This window comes from Chionomys nivalis, chromosome 11, assembly GCF_950005125.1.
Source record: "Chionomys nivalis chromosome 11, mChiNiv1.1, whole genome shotgun sequence".
Lineage (NCBI taxonomy): Eukaryota > Metazoa > Chordata > Mammalia > Rodentia > Cricetidae > Chionomys > Chionomys nivalis.
Window position 1 is genome coordinate 34,315,643 of NC_080096.1, and position 15,760 is coordinate 34,331,402.

The 15,760-nt window shown below is 49.1% G+C and overlaps 1 protein-coding gene across 4 annotated transcripts; it reads right to left on the minus strand.

Annotated features, from left to right (window-relative positions):
* Positions 1–298: 298 nt before the first annotated feature.
* On the minus strand, positions 299–11,764 carry Pomgnt1 (protein O-linked mannose N-acetylglucosaminyltransferase 1 (beta 1,2-)). Of its 4 annotated transcripts, none has more exons than XM_057784882.1 (22): positions 11,624–11,764; positions 11,001–11,170; positions 10,314–10,428; positions 10,084–10,202; positions 9,484–9,549; positions 9,283–9,396; positions 8,570–8,687; positions 8,284–8,382; positions 7,997–8,124; positions 7,443–7,513; positions 7,141–7,216; positions 6,905–6,988; positions 6,780–6,821; positions 6,527–6,585; positions 6,184–6,256; positions 5,978–6,106; positions 5,772–5,897; positions 2,239–2,303; positions 2,015–2,059; positions 1,571–1,706; positions 1,041–1,150; positions 299–958 (listed from the first exon to the last, which is right to left on the minus strand). In XM_057784882.1, exons 2-22 carry the CDS (start codon positions 11,118–11,120, stop codon positions 871–873), a joined length of 1,983 nt encoding a protein of 660 aa, XP_057640865.1. In that variant the 5' UTR covers positions 11,121–11,170; positions 11,624–11,764; the 3' UTR covers positions 299–870. The 4 variants fall into 4 exon arrangements, with proteins under 4 accessions (XP_057640865.1, XP_057640866.1, XP_057640864.1 ...); XM_057784883.1 differs by having other exon boundaries at positions 11,610–11,739; XM_057784881.1 differs by lacking the exon at positions 11,624–11,764 and having other exon boundaries at positions 11,001–11,193.
* Positions 11,765–15,760: the final 3,996 nt, after the last annotated feature.

Consider the following 15,760-nt stretch of genomic DNA (forward strand, 5'->3'; position numbering starts at 1 on the left):
GACGAGCCCGATGGTATACAGTGAGGAAGGGGTGTGAGATGGCTGCTAGGAGATAAGGCCCCAACCGGGAAGGGATGATGTCAGCTGGTCCCAGGGTGGAGCCTGCTTAAAACAAATAAAAACCAAAGACTTGAAGCTTGAGACTTGGGCATCCCCTGGTGGCCAAATGGCTTCCACAATAAGATAAAACTATGGCAGACAGTAAAACAACCAAAACACATCACCATCCGTCCAGATGATTCCCTCACCACCACGCTCTTCTCCCCACAAAACTACCACAAGACACACCCCAAAGGTTTTCTCCTTTTTTAATCAATGACCACCTTTATCCAGCTTTGGAAATCTGGACAAAGAGAAGACTGAGAGGAGGCCTGGTCCAGTGTCTAAGGGTCTCTGAGTGAGTCTGCCAGCACATGGACCCAACTGGGCCTGTCACCAGTTGGGCACAGCAGTTTCCTGAGTATGAGCCAGTCCTACCCTCAGGGCAGCGTCCTGGTCCAGAGAGGACTAAAGGCCCCAGGTTGCGCCTATTCCCAAGGCCTTCAGGACGGTCAATAAATAGATTAGATTCTGAGCCAGGCCTGGGAGGATGGGGTGAAAAAGAGCAGGATCAGCAGCCCAGGGATCCCAAAGAGGTCCTGGGTACTCTCCTGCCCTTCTCCAACAAGGAAGTAATAAATAGACCTTAACCTCAGGAACGGGGTGTTGGAGCAGGGGATCCTTCCCCTCAGAGTTAGTAATTAAATCTCATGTTAAAAACAAACCAGCCCTAACCCCTACCAGCATCTACAAAATTCTACAGGAGAGGGCAACGGGCTAGCCTGCCTGGGGGTACACAGTACCCAGCCCTGCAGGGTCCTGGAGGAGGCTTCACGTTTGCTCAGCGGCCCCTGGGGCTCCTTCTTCCTTTGGAGGTGGCTCCAGGAAAATAGGGGTGACTGATGGTGGCTTCTTCACTCTGAAATTTAACAGAAGAATGATACAGAGAAGACATGCTTCAACCCCAGGAGGACATTTCCCAGGAAGAGGAGGAAACTCACGAGTAAGGGGAGGCTGGGACCCCCACCACCAAAAAGTGGTTCTTCTTCCGAAATAATCTCCACAGGCCCTGGTGGTTGCCACGAACATCCAGGTCCCAAATATGGAGGCACTGACAGGGATAGAGTAGGGGAAGGAGAAGGGTCAGGAAGCTGTGGAGATAGCCACTGAAGGTCTGGCAGCTGCCTCAATCAAGAGCAAGCATGCTCTGGAGTATGGATTTGAGCAAAGGGTTAGAAAAGAGGTTCTTTGTTTTCTTTTTGAAACAGGGTTTCTCTGTGTAGCCCTGACAATCCGGGAACTTGTTCTGTAGACCAGGCTGACCTTAAACCTAAGAGATTCGCCTGCCTCTGCCTCCCTGAGTGCTTGTATTAAAGGCGTGCATCACCACTCAACCACACCTGGCCAGGAAGTGGGGTTCCTGAGAACATGAAAAGGCCTGAGGCTGAAAACTCTACAGCACAGGCTCTCTGCTAGTCGGGGCAATGCCTGCTGCTGAGGGTAGTCCTGAAGCAGTGAGGCCCTGGAGCACCTTGGCAAGCTGAGTCCAGGTAGTGAAGTCATCATCTTTCTCCATTCGGATAAAGGCCACATAGGTATGGCCCTCTGTGTCTGGCAGAAAAGAGTCTTCACAAGGGTCCTTGCTGTGGTCCAGAACCTCGGCTTCACTGCATTGGGGGTAGAAAAGTAAGGCCAAGACAGGAATGGCACAGAGGCAGGGCCCTAGGCTTGGGTTAATGCTCTGCTGTCTCTCCCCCCCCCCCCTCCTCTCTCTCTCTCGAGAACTTGCACCAGTCTGGCCTCAGAGATTCACCTGCCTCTGGCTCCAACCACCACCCTGACACCTTGAAATTTTTTATGTTTGTACTAGAGAACTCTGATTTTCATTTTCTATAGTACCAACAATTGTGGTACTAAGAAAGCCTGTATCTGATTCCTTACTCTCTGCCAGGCATCCAGTTTCCCCAAGTCATACCTGAGCAGCCTGTGAATTTCCACTTCATAAGCTTCTTTCTTCAGACTGAAGGGGAAGGAAAAAATTAATCAAGTGACGGCAAGGCCTTCAGGTTCATGGAAAGGAATGGGCAGGGCAAAGGGTCACGTGGGGAAACGGCACAGCAGGGCTGACAGGAAAGAACTAGCAAAGACTGGTCTTCGAGCCTTCAGATATCCACCCCTTGATGTGCAGCCAGTCTCTACCTGTCTACATTCCTGAGCTGGACACCTGGAACCGTGTTGAACTTGTGCTTCTTGAAGTAGGCCTCCTGAAACGCAAAGGATAGAAGTCAAGGCTTTCCTAGTCTGCCACGCTTGCTCAGTGACCCACTACAGACATACAAGACCCAAAAATGAAGTGCTGAGCCTGGAATGGGCTCTCTGATTTCCTCTAGTCTCTCCATTTTCTTTGCACCATCTTTTTTTTTTTTTTTTGATTTTTAGAGACAGGGTTTTTCCGTAGCTTTTGGTTCCTGTCCTGGAACTAGCTCTTGTAGACCAGGCTGGCCTCGACCTCACAGAGATCTGCCTGCCTCTGCCTCCCGAGTGCTGGGATTAAAGGCATGCGCCACCACCGCCCGGCTTCTTTGCACCATCTTTTTTTTTTTTTTTAAAGATTTATTTATTTATTTATTTATTAAGCATACAATGTACTGCTGGCAAGGAAGGCACCAGGTCTCATTACAGATGGTTGTGAGCCACCATGTGGTTGCTGGGAATCGAACTCGGGACCTCTGGAAGAGCAGTCAGTGCTCTTACCCTCTGAGCCATCTCTCCAGCCCCTTTGCACCATCTTTAACAAGCTCTTACTAACTTTAATTTGGGCTGGTCTCTTGGCTTATGCTACTGACCCATTGAACTAGTCCTGTTCCCACAAGTTTTTCCCAGGCTTACTGCAGAGTCTTAGAAATAAAGAAGAAAGATGGAGGAAGGAGGGTCAAGACCAGTCTCAGCTATATAATTTGAAGACAGCCTGAATACAAGAGATCCTACCTAAAAAAAACAAAACAGGGGCTGGAGAGATGGCTCAGAAGTTGAGAGCATCGACTGCTCTTCCAGAGGTCCTGAGTTCAATACCCAGCAACCACATGACTGCTTACAACCATCTGTAATGAGATCTAATGCCCTCTTCTGGCCTGCAGGTAAACATGCAGACAGTATACTATATGTATATATAAAATCTTAAAAAAAACTTAAAAATGATTTATTAAAAAAAACAACAGTGGGTGGTGGAGACACACACAGAGCTTTCTATCGGATGCAGCCAAGAGCTGAGATGGGTTAGAAGGAAGGAAACTGCTGATTCAGGCTCTGCTATGAACGACCTGAGGAAGCACTTGCACTTCCTTGGGAAGTAAGGCTCTTTTATTAGCTTCCTCTGAGGGTCTTGCTGTCTTCTAGGAGGTTCCAAACTAAATACACCCCTTTCAACTGAACTGTTTCAAATGCACTCTTATTCTAACAGAAGAGTGGAACAGAGGGGACTAGCAACATCCTGCCCAGTGCTTAGAACAGGCATATCCTTTCTGCATCCAAGTCCAGTGGTAAGAACAGTAGTAACATACAGTACCAGCTACCAGCTACTCTAATATAAAGCTTATAGGTTTAAGCCGGGCGGTGGTGGCGCACGCCTTTAATCCCAGCACGCGGGAGGCAGAGACAGGCGGATCTCTGTGAGTTCGAGACCAACCTGGTCTACAGAGCTAGTTCCAAGACAGGCTCCAAAGCCACAGAGAAACCCTGTCTCAAAAAACCAAAAAAAGGGGGCTGGAGAGATGGCTCAGAGGTTAAGAGCATTGCCTGCTCTTCCAAAGGTCCTGAGTTCAATTCCCAGCAACCACATGGTGGCTCACAACCATCTGTAATGGGGTCTGGTACCCTCTCTGGCCTGCAGGCATACACACAGACAGAATATTGTATACATAATAAATAAATAAATATTAAAAAAAAAAAAAAGCTTCTTTGGAGCCTGTCCTGGAACTAGCTCTTGTAGACCAGGCTGATCTCAAACTCACAGAGATTCACCTGCCTCTGCCTCCCAAGTGCTGGGATTAAAGGCGTGCACGGCGGTTTGTTTGTTTTTTGAGACAGGATTTCTCTGTAGCTTTGGAGCCTGTCCTGGAACTAGCTCTTGTAGACAAGGCTGGCCTCAAACTTACAGAGATCCACCTGCCTCTGCCTCCCAAGTGCTGGCATTAAAGGCGTGAGCCACTAACCACCCAGCAAAGTTATAGTTTTTAACATATGCATTTTACAAATATGAACTCATTTAAACTTCATAATGAGGCTGGAGAGATGGCTCAGTGGTTAAGAGTTGCTGCTCTCTTATAGAGGTCCCTGGATTCTCAGTACCCAGATGATGTGGTTTACAATCATCTATAACTCCAGTCCCAGAAGACCTAGCGCCCTCTTCTAGATACCTCAGCTATCAGGCATGAACATGAGACATATACATACAGCAGGTAAACACTTGTATACAGAAAATCATTTCTTTTTAAATTCAGGGGCTGGAGAAGACTCAGTGGTTAAGACCACTTGATATGTGCAGCGGTGGCATATGCCTTTAATCCCAGCACTCGGGAGGCAGAAGCAGTAAATTGGAAGCCAGCCTTGTCTACAGAGCAAGTTCCAGGACAGGCTCCAAAAAGCTGGGAGGTGATGGCACATACCTTTAATCTCAGCACTCGGGAGTCAGAGGCAGGTGGATCTCCGTGAGTTCGAGGCAAGCCTGGTCTACAAGAGCTAGTTCCAGGACAGGCTCCAAAGCTACAGAAGGACCCAAGAAGCACCTAGCACCAACATGGTGGTTCACAGCCATCCAGTTCCAGGGAATCCAGTACTGCCTTCTGATTTTCTCAGGCACCAGGCACACATAGTGTACTTGCTATGCATATGCAAAACACTCAAGACACATAAAATAAATAAATCTATATTACTTATTTTTTATTTTGGTTTTTCAAGACAGGGTTCTTTGGGTAACCTTGGTTGTCTACACTGTAGACCAGGCCTATCTCAAACTCTGAGATCCACCTGCCTCTGCCTCAAGAATGCTGGGATTAAAGGCGTGCACCACCACCAACAGACTAACTTTTTTCTCTTATTTCAGATCAAACCTCAGAACAAGAGAAGTTGGGTTTTTTCTGGGTTTTTGACTGTTTATCTTTTTCTGCAGGGAGAGGAATACGGGTATTACACTGTAGCCTCAAACTCATGAGAAGCCCACTGACTCAGCGTCCTAAGTACTGGGATTAGGCCCAGCCGGTAGTCTTGCTATTGTTTTTATTTTCTGAGGATCTTCATTATGTAGTCCAAATGGCCTCAAACTAATGTCTTTCCTGCCTCAGCTTCTCAAGTGCTGGAATCACAAGGCTAGTGATCTACGTTTGGCCCTTGGGAGGTAGCATTTTTTAAACGAATTTATTTATGTGTATGGATGTTTTGCCTGCCTGTATGACTATGCACCACCATGTATGTACAGTGCCCACAGAGGAGGGTGTCTGATCCTCTAGGACTGGAGTTACAGATGGTTGTGAGCCACCACGAGAGTGCTGGGAATTGAATCTAGGTCTTCAAGAGTAGTTAGTGATCTTAACCGCTGAGACATCTCTCTAGCCCCACAGAGGTAGCATTTTTTATCTTCATCTTCCAGACAGAGAAACTGGCAAAAACCAAACAGTAACTGACATGGCTCCAGAACCCATGTCCTTGACCACTGAGTCATATAGTACCCAACTCACGTGGAAGTAACCGTTCATGTTGAGGCCCACGATGCCAAAGTGATAGGATCGGGAAACATCTGGGATGATGCACTCTCGGCCCCGGCGCTGCTCTGGCATCCGCATCCACATGTCCCAGTCCCACAGCTGGGGTCACAGAATGTTATGAAGGCTAGAGGTTTGGAGTTGAAGGGATTCCAGTCCACTCATCCTACCCTGCTGGGTACCTTTTCTGGTGTGGGCCACTTGGGCTCAAGCTCCTCCTTGTATAAGGATTTCCGAAGCACCCATCCCAAGCCAGGCATGGTCTCCACACGGTACAGTAGTGCTGGATCCTCAGCTGTGTGTTCATACCCCTAAGGACAGGCGGTGTCAGCAGCTCCAAGCTTTGACAGACTCCCATGCTGACTAAGTCCCTGGCCACCCAGCCTACCTGGTCATTCCAAGCAGAGATGCAGTACAGGCTGTCATCTTCCTCCAGCAGGTGGATGGACTGGCTCAGGAAACTGAGAGCCAAAGTTCAAGAGCTCAGAGAGTGGCAACCCAGATCCACCGTGATGCTGGGAAGGCAGAGCTGATGGCCCCACTGTCTCTACCTCTTCCACTGTCTGTGTAAGCCCAGCACATGCGTCCTAGCCATGCAAGCTCTCCCCCTATTTTTGAACTCACTTAAAGCTGCCCAAGGCACCTCACTATATCCTTCCCTGAAGACCCCAGTCAAGTACAGAAGTCCCATGTGGCTTATAAGCACTTCAATGATGGGCTACCCCTGTCACCTGAAGAAATCCACAGCAATGTCCAGGTCCTCTTCCAGAACCACGGCAAACTTGGCCTCCTACAGAGACAGCAGGGAACATCATGGTTCCAAGGAGGTTGCTCTCATCCCTCGGCTTTCTTTCTCCAACCCTCATGCTCAGGAATTGCTCTGCTCCCCCATTTCTCAGATCAGAAGTGCAAGGCCAGGTAAGGGAAGAGTTTTCTCCATAACATAATTTCTCTCCACAGACCCAAGGTATCTGTGGTACTCACCGGAAACAGGTTGAAAGTGGCAGTGAGGCTGGCCTTGTAGTGCTGGGTGGGGAATTGGGCACGTTAAGATTTGAGGCAGAGGATGAGACCAGGTTTCCGCCCCTTACACCCTTGCCGAGGAATACCTGAGACACGCGGGCGTTCTTGATGCTAATAGGAGTGTGCTGGATGCCCCTCAGGCCAAACAGCGCCACCACATCCATGGGCTCCTGGAGATGGGGACGCCGGTCGCATGTGCATGACCTCTACAGGTCCCAACAGGTCGAGCCTCTCATATTTCCCTGCCCTTGCCAAGCCTCAGTGATCGCGGCTGCTCGGTACCCATCACTCTGTGTCCTGCTCTGCCCCCAGCCCCACTCACCTCATAGTAGCCATCAATGAAGACCGTTATCATCTGCGGAGATACCCCTTGGGCCGAGAGCAGAGAGCGCAGCATTCTGGGGAGCCCGAAAAGTAGATTAGCGCTTCTTTGTCCTCTCAGCTGACCACTCCCGTGCTCATAAATGGGCTCCACGTCCCGTGTCTACCCATATCCAACAGGCCTAGCATCTGCCGCTTTTCTGCCTCCTGTAAGAGTCCCTTTTACAGGAAGGCAAGCTAAGCACCCACCCACTTCCTGAGCACCCCCGTTCAGTGCTGGATACAGTCCACTTCCAGTCTCACCTGTACAGGTAATTGGGCCGGTTCCCTGCAATGACAGCCACAGGCACATTGAGGACCTTATTGTCTGCAAGCTGTGTGAGAAACAGCTTTTAGCTTCCCTTACTCCCCCTTCCAATTGGGATCTCCATTTAGAGACAACTTCTCAGGTACAGTGAAAGGCCTCGGGAACAGGCAGGGAAGGACCATGTCCTTTTTTTTTTTTTTTTTTTTTTTTGAGATAGGGTTTCTCTGTACAGCTTTGGAGCCTGTCCTGGAACTTGCTCTGTAGACCAGGCTGGCCTCAAACTCACATAGATCCACCTGCCTCTGCCTCCTGAGTGCTGGGATTAAAGGCGTGCACCACCACCACCCGGTTCCTTGTTATTGTCTTTACACACATACAATCCAACTCAGCCCTGGTAACAGGGCCTGCTGCACCCCCAACCTGTGTTCAGAGTTCAGCATGCATACATTCTGAGCTCCTACCAGGTCAAGATGACAAAACCTAAGCTCTGAATCGTTCCTAGGGCCCTTTGCTAAACTGTGAAGGAGTCCATGGCTTTGGCCCCACTTACTGGGTCAGGGCTGAACTCAATAGGTGTTGGGTCCTTGCAGCTGCACACACTCCCATAGCCCTCCACTTTGCTGCAGAAGCGCCGGCGGCGGCGGTTCAGCTCTGTGTCTGGCCAGTGACACTCGGCCTCTGAGGGAGGGAGGGCGGATTCAATGGGGTGAAGGCGGCAGGCCAGCTAGGTTAGGGAAGCCCCAGGCACACAGTCAAGGAAAAACAGCCTAACAGAGGATCCAAACGCCCACTCTCCGCTCAAGTCTTGCCCCAGAGCCTGGCCCCCACTGACCCCACCTTCAGCCGAGCTCAGTGGCACATCTGTCTTCAGCAGGACCGGGTCACCCCAAGAGGAGAGGGCAGGAGATTTAGAATGTTTCTCGCCAAGTACAGGACCTGGCCGAAGGCAGGAATAAGGACAAATGAAGGCCCAGACGGGAGCACGGGGCTTCTTCCCAACTCTGCCCACTTTCTCCCGACGTATTACACCTGACTCCTATCTACCCCATCCCGCACCATCCCATCTCTTATCATTCTGCTCCTCCCTTGATACTACAGGGTGGATAGTCTTTAGGGCCCAAACCTCCTTTTCGTCCCACGAAGGCCCAAGTGTCCCTCCAGCCAAGGGCAGGGCCTGCCTGGCTTCCCAGGCTCCGCAGCAGAGCCTTCGCTGTATCTTTGAGATGGAAGGAGCCCTCATCCTGGAGGACCAAAAGAGACAGCCACCATGATTCGTGTGGGTCCCAGAGATCCGGCCTTCTGTAGTACTGACTGTTCCATGCACTACATAGAAACCCTTTTCCTTAAGCTGGCTCACTGGGTGACTCCAACAATACTCTTTAGTTACTGTCAATCCAGAAGTTCCTACCAAGAACGTTTTCCCTTCAGACAACCACCAGGCTTACTCCTCTCCCTCCAGTCCTCTGCTCATATACTATGTTCCCTTCCTAAAATGCAACCGTGACATTCTGCCTTTTTATTTTCTTCTTCTCTTGTCCTTTCCTGACACTACAGGCTAGGATGACTGTTCTATTGCTACCACTGGGATGTGAGCTCCAGGGAGGTAGGAATTCTGTCTGCTTCCTACTGTATCTTCAGCAACCAGTATAGTACCCGGCACATAGCAGGGGCTTAGTAAAAAACAAACAACACCTCCCCCCGCCCTCCCAAAATAATAATGACCCAACCAAGGCTCGGACTAGAACCTGAATTACCCTTCTCTAGAACTTCTTCCCATTCTCTTGAGCAAAGTCAGAGCTAGGGGCATGGAGAACAGAGCCAGGGGGACTCACTGACCTTAACAGTGCAGATCAACACACGGCCGGGCGCCACCATGTTGAGGAACAGCACCATGGCCTCATCCTCATGAGGAGAGTACGTGTCAAATACACGCTTTGCCATCACATGACCCTGGCAGGATCAAACCTCTCATGAGATAGTGTTACCAGTAAGGAAGAGTCCAGCTTCAGCCCTCTGGGTTTCCCATCCCAAGCTCACCGTGGCCTGGTTGAGGACAATGACATGGATGCCTCGGCCCTGCTCTCGGGCCTCATCCTCTAGCACCTATAGAGCAGCAGAAACAAAATCCAGCTAGTCACCCTGGCATTCATGGTGACTCTGTCTTACAAGCACGAAACATTCCAGCCTGCCTGTACTGTCCCTGTTTACAGTTCTAACTCAGACTGAAGGCCAGGCGCCTCTCCCAGAAAGCCCCCACGGTACCCTCATCAGAAAAGATCAAATTTCTCTACAATCTTCCTTTTAACACTTCTATGGCACCTAGAGTCCTGGACTGTCTTTGCTTAACTCTGAAGATCCCATAATCCTCTACCAGTAAGGCTATCTAGGAAGAGCAAGTCCCATTACCTCTAGAGCTCCAAGTACCTGGGGCAAGGCTGAAGCCAAAGAGACTAGGAAGTGGTTACATAATAAGTAAACTGGGGAGTTAGTGGCCTGCTGAACCTCCTGATCAATTAGGAGACTCGGCCACACAGACATTCCATATACCTTTTACTTAATCCTAATAAGCAGAAATCATCAGCCAGACAGGGCTTCAGAGCCCAGTCCGCAGCGGACTGAAGATGCTGGTGCACTCACCGTGGTGCCGTCCACTGCCACATAGACTTTGCTTCTACTTGAGTACACTTCCACGTCCAGGACACGCCGGGGACTGCTGCCTCTGCGCCGAGGGGACTCCAAGTGTCCTAGGGCCTCATCTGGAGAAGGAGTTGGTGTAACAGGCATGGGTAATGTCTCACTAGCAGTTGTACCCTGTAGGATCTGCACGCCCCTCTGCCATGAGACCCCAGGACCCCCGCCCCACCCACCATAGTCTTGCTCTGGTTCCGGGTCTTCATTGGCTTCATTGATTGCTCTCCGAGTGTCCAGGATCAACTTGATGTTGACAATGACAGTCACCAGCAGGAAAAGCACAGCCCCTGTCTGAGTGGAAAGATGGGGTGACTGAGGCACACCCCATCCAGATCATAGAGGTTTTCTGAAAGTCTGACCCTGGCTGTAGAGGACACAGGGATAAAGAACCTGGGACCCATCTCTCTTCTTTCTGGTTCTCAATCAGGACACAGGTCTGTGGCCATCTCCTGAAGAACTTTCCCATCAGGGCCCTCTTACCCAGAGCTCTTGTAATTTTCCATTTGAGTCCTTGTCTTCCTTGCTCCCCTCCATAACTAGTTCCGAGAGATGGGTTTAGGACCCGAGAACCACAGTGGAGAATCTAAAGACACCGAACCTGGGCCACACTACCTGACAGTTGTGTGTCAGGGGCAAAGCCTTCCTGACAGACTCGTTGTTTCTACTGGATACCTAGGAGGTCAGACTTGGGTTCTGATTCCAGAATCCTGGGTCTTAACCACTGCCTGAGAAGGATGTGACATACAATGGTTTCCCCTCTCGGAATCTGCTGCCCCTTCGCGATGGCCAAGGTAGTAGGCCACAGTCTATTGCTAGGGTCAAGTTAGGAGGCCAGCTTTCCTAACATGTGGGACCTCATTTACCTGACAGAATCTCCGCAGGGCCCGGTGGTTTGTCAGTTTATACTTCCAGGTAAGATACCAGCTCCGTTTCTTCCTAGCCCCAAAGGGCTTGATGAGGGGACTAGGCTTCCAGTCATCCATACTGGATTAGGGAGTCACCCCTGTCCCGGCCAGTCCATGACTTCAGGAATCTGAGGGGACCGTAGAGTCACATGGAGTAAGGCGCTTCTCCCAAAGCCTAATGCCTTCTGGAGGGATGAGGAGTTCTTAGCAACACTTCTCTCAGCAAGCTGCTGAGCTGTGTAGGCAACGTGGCTCAATTTCTCTGGGTCTGACCAGAAAATCTTTTAGAGGAACTGGATCACCTGAAAATTCCCTGGGGCTGGAGGAACTAAGTCCAGGCTAAGGGCCTCAGAGGTGCAGGCCAGAAACTCAACTCTCCGGATTCACCAGTCCTTACAAGGAGCATATCCCAGTTCTTTCCAGTCCCGGGGTGGACGAGTTTACAGCGACCTCCTGCACCCTAATCCTCCACCCTCGCCCCATCCCATCTGGCTCAGCTCCTCTCCTCCCAGGGTTCAGGGACGCCGGAAGGTTCGGAAAACCCACCCAGCCCTCTGGGACCCGCACCGAGAGGCACTCACGGCTCAGGGGCCCCGGGCCCCACTCGGGCCCGCACAGCTCGGCCCCGCGCGCCGCGGCCTCCGCGGCCTCCGCCTCCTCCATGCCGCTCGTGCCCCGCCCCGGCCCAGCCGGCCCGCCCCGCCGCTTCCGCCGCCGCCGCCGCCGCGGGGTGAGAGGGCGTCGGGCGGCGCTTAGGGCGGCGGCCACGGCCGGCGTCTGCGGCGTGCGAGGAGTTCCCGCTTGCATAGCCTCTCCTGCAGGGTAGCAGCCGGGCGCCAGTGGGTCTGGGGCGAGAGCAGATCCCCGCACCGCGGAGCCGTGAGCGAGCGGCTCTCCGGGGCTTCAGGCCAGTTCCCTGGGCGCTTCGGGATTAGGGGCTGCAGCATGAGGCCTGCATGGCCCAGCCCTGCAAGGATGCTTCCAGGCTGAGGAGGAAGAGAGGAGTAAAAACCTGCACCACTACTGTTCTGTGCACTTATGTTACCTCGATTCCATAAACCATGAATGATAGGCGCTGTGATTATCCGAATATTTTGGGGTTTTTTGTTTGTTTTTAGTTTTTCGTTTTTTCTTTTTTCTTTCTTTTTTTTTTTTTTTTTTTTTTTGGTTTTCGAGACAGAGTTTCTTTGTGTTTCCCTTGCTGTCCCTGGAACTCACGCCGTTGACAAGAGATTCTCCTGCCTCTGCCTCCTGAGTGCTGGGTTTAAAGACTTGCGTTGCTATTGCCCGGCTCTCCTGAGTGCAGGGATTAAAGATTTGGCGCTGCTACCGTCCGATTCTTTAAAAAACAAACAAATAAAAAAAAAACCTAAAATTTATTTTTAATTATGTGAATGTGTGTGCTCCTTGTGGAGACCAGAGCTACTTACTATCTGATAGCCCTGGAGCAAGAGTTAAAGAAAGTTGTGAACTTGCCTGTCGTGTTGTGAAGGTAACTGCCTCTCGAAGAGTAGCAAGTGTGCTTAACCATGGAGCCATCTCCAACCCCTAGTAGTCCTTTTTTGGGGGAGCAGGAAGTTGAGACAGAGTCTTTCCATATTGCCCTGGTTGTCCTGGAACTCCCTATGTGTAAACCAGGCTGGACTTGAGCTCACAGAGGTCCATTGGTGTTACAGAACATTCCTTTACACTGTGTGAAGATGTGCCATTGTGGTTGGTCTAATAAAGAGCTGAATGGCTATTAGCTAGGCAGGAAGAGGTTAGGCAGGACCTATGAGGACTGGGAGGACTCAGAGAGAAAGAAAGGCAGAGTCACCAGCCAAATGTGGAGGAAGCAGGATGGGCAGTTCAGAGTAAAGGTAAAAAACATAGATTAAAAATATGGGTTAAGCCGGGCGGTGGTGGCGCACGCCTTTAATCCCAGCACTCGGGAGGCAGAGGCAGGCGGATCTCTGTGAGTTCGAGACCAGCCTGGTCTACAAGAGCTAGTTCCAGGACAGGCTCCAAAACCACAGAGAAACCCTGCCTCGAAAAACCAAAAAAAAAAAAAAAAAAAAAAAAAAAAAAAAAATATGGGTTAAGGGCTGGAGCGCTGGCTCTGTGGTTAAGAGCACTGACTGCTCTTCCAGAGGACCCAGGTTCAATTCTCAGCACCCACATGGCACTCCATACCTGTCAGTAACTCCAGTTCCTGGGCTTCAGACGTGCATGCAGGCAAAAAAACAATTAACAACTTGGGAGGCAGAGGCAGGTGGATCTCTGTGAGTTCGAGACCAGCCTGGTCTACAAGAGCTAGTTCCAGGACAGGCTCCAAAACCACAGAGAAACCCTGTCTCGAAAAACCAAAAAAAAAAAAAAAAAAAAAAAAAAAAAAAATTAACATTAAATAAAAATAAATTATCCAAAAAATGGGTTAATAAGAACTCGTTAGGAATGAGCCAAAGCTAAGGCAGAGTTTTCAAAATGATAAGCCTCTGTGTTGTATTTGGGAGCTGGCTGGTGAGACAGAAAGACTCATTACACATCTGCTTCTGCCTCTCAAGTACTGGATTAAAGGAATGCACCTTTGTTTTTTTTTTTTTTTTGTTTTGTTTTTTTTTTTTTGACTCTCCAAATTCCACCTGCCTCCTGCATGGAGGGATGGTATCTTTCAACATGCTGACAGTGTTTGTCAGGTTGGTGTGGTGTTGTACCTTCACTCCTACAGACGGGAGGGAAGAAGAATCTTCAGTCTGAGTCAAGTCGGTTTTCATAGCAAGATGCTATGAGCTCCCCATGGTAATTCACTTCTGCACTTCCAGCATTCAGGAGGCTGAGGCAGGAGGATTGCCATAGATTCCAGGTCAACTTGGTCTACAAAGTGAGTTCCAGGACAGCCAAGATTATAAAGTGAAACCTGCTCTCAGAAACAAAATTAGTTTGGTGGGTTTTTCCTTATTTAAAAAAAAGCAAGCAGAAGTTCTCACACCAGTTTCTGACCCTTTTCTGTTCTCATTTATTCTTCATAGGCGATCTTATCCACTCATGATCTCTATTATTGTCCTGTTATAAACTAATCTTTTTGTACACTGTGAAGATGTGTCTTTACCAAGACGCCTTCTCGTTGGTTTAATAAAAGGTTGACTGATCAATAGCTAGGCAAGAAGTGGTTAGGCGAGAGAGCCAAAGTAAGAGGATGCTGGGAATAAAGGCGGAGTCTCAGGAGCTGCCAGCCAGAAACAGAGGAAGCAGGAAAGCAACATGGGCAGAATAAAAGTAATAAAGACATGAGGAAGAAAATAATTTTAAAAATGGATTGGCTTAAGATATAAGAGCTAGTGGGACAAGCCCGAGCTATTGGTCAAGCTTTTGTAATCAATAACAAGTTTCTGTGTGGTTATCTGGGAGCTGGTAGTCCCAACAAGAAATCCCACCTACATTGTCTGGTGTCACCTCTCTCCTGAGCTTTAGCTCCTATGTCTACCTGCCTGCTGCACCTCTCCACAGAGCCCACAGTTCCACAGCTACTGTACTGGTCATATCCATTTGTTCTCGGATTCTTTTAGGTTCCCTTGTTTGGTAAATTACATCAGGCCATATAGCTGGGACTCACCTTGTCTTTTTCCAGTGATGTTAGTTGAAATCAACTTTCATGATAGTTGAAATAATTTGTTTTTTTTAAACAATATTAAATACCATTTGAAATGAATGAATTATTCAGTTACCCAATTCTTTCAATGGCACCTGTTATGATCAAATTCTCTCTAACAAGCCACTTTAGGTACTTTCAGTTTTTTGTTTGTTTTGTTTTGTTTTTTGGTCTCTAGCTAGTCTCCTTGACTCAGAATTTTACTTTTCCAGTTTTCTTTGCTCCTTGAAAAGTCCAGAGTGGGGGGGGGCAGTGGCTGTGCAGACCTTTAATCCCAGAATTTGGGAAGTAGAAGCTGGCAGGTCTCTGAGTTCAAGGCCAGCTTGGTTTACAGAGTGAAATCCAGGATAGCCAAGGTCACACAAAGAGAAACCCTGAGAGCTCAAATATCATCTCCATCTAAAAGCACAAAGCAGAGAGAACTAACTGGGAATGACTTGGCCATTTTGAAACCCTAAGGCTGACCCCCAGTGACACACCTCCTCCAAGGTCACACCTCTTAATCCTTCCCAAATACTTCCACTAATTGAGAAACAATATTTCAAATATATGAACCTATGGGGATCATTCTTATTTAAGCCACCACAAAAACCATGGGTCAAGTAATACTAAAGAGAGGTGAGTTATGATGGTGTATACTTTTGATTCCCGACACTTGGGAGTGACAGGCAGGATCAAGTTCAAGGTCCTCCTCAGCTACACAACCTGGGCTATATGAGACTGTCTCAAAGAAAAACAAAGAAAACAAGTCCGTATATTTGAGCCTGGTTTAGTGGCATAAGCAGACGGATCATTGAGTTCAAGGCCTGTCAAGAGACCCTGCCTCAAAAAGAAATCCATATATCCATAGGAAGTTAGTATATAATACTTAAATTTAGCCAAATGGGGTTGCACACCATTTTCAGGACTTGGGGGACAGAGGCAGGCAGATTTCTGAGTTTGAGGCCAGCCTGGTCTACAGAGTGAGTTGTAGGACAGCCAGTGATACACAGAGAAACCCAGTCTTGGACAACTAAAACCAAAATAATAATAATAAATAAATTTAGAATGAGTGGTAGAAGATAGTTTAGAATTATGGATGGTTGAACCA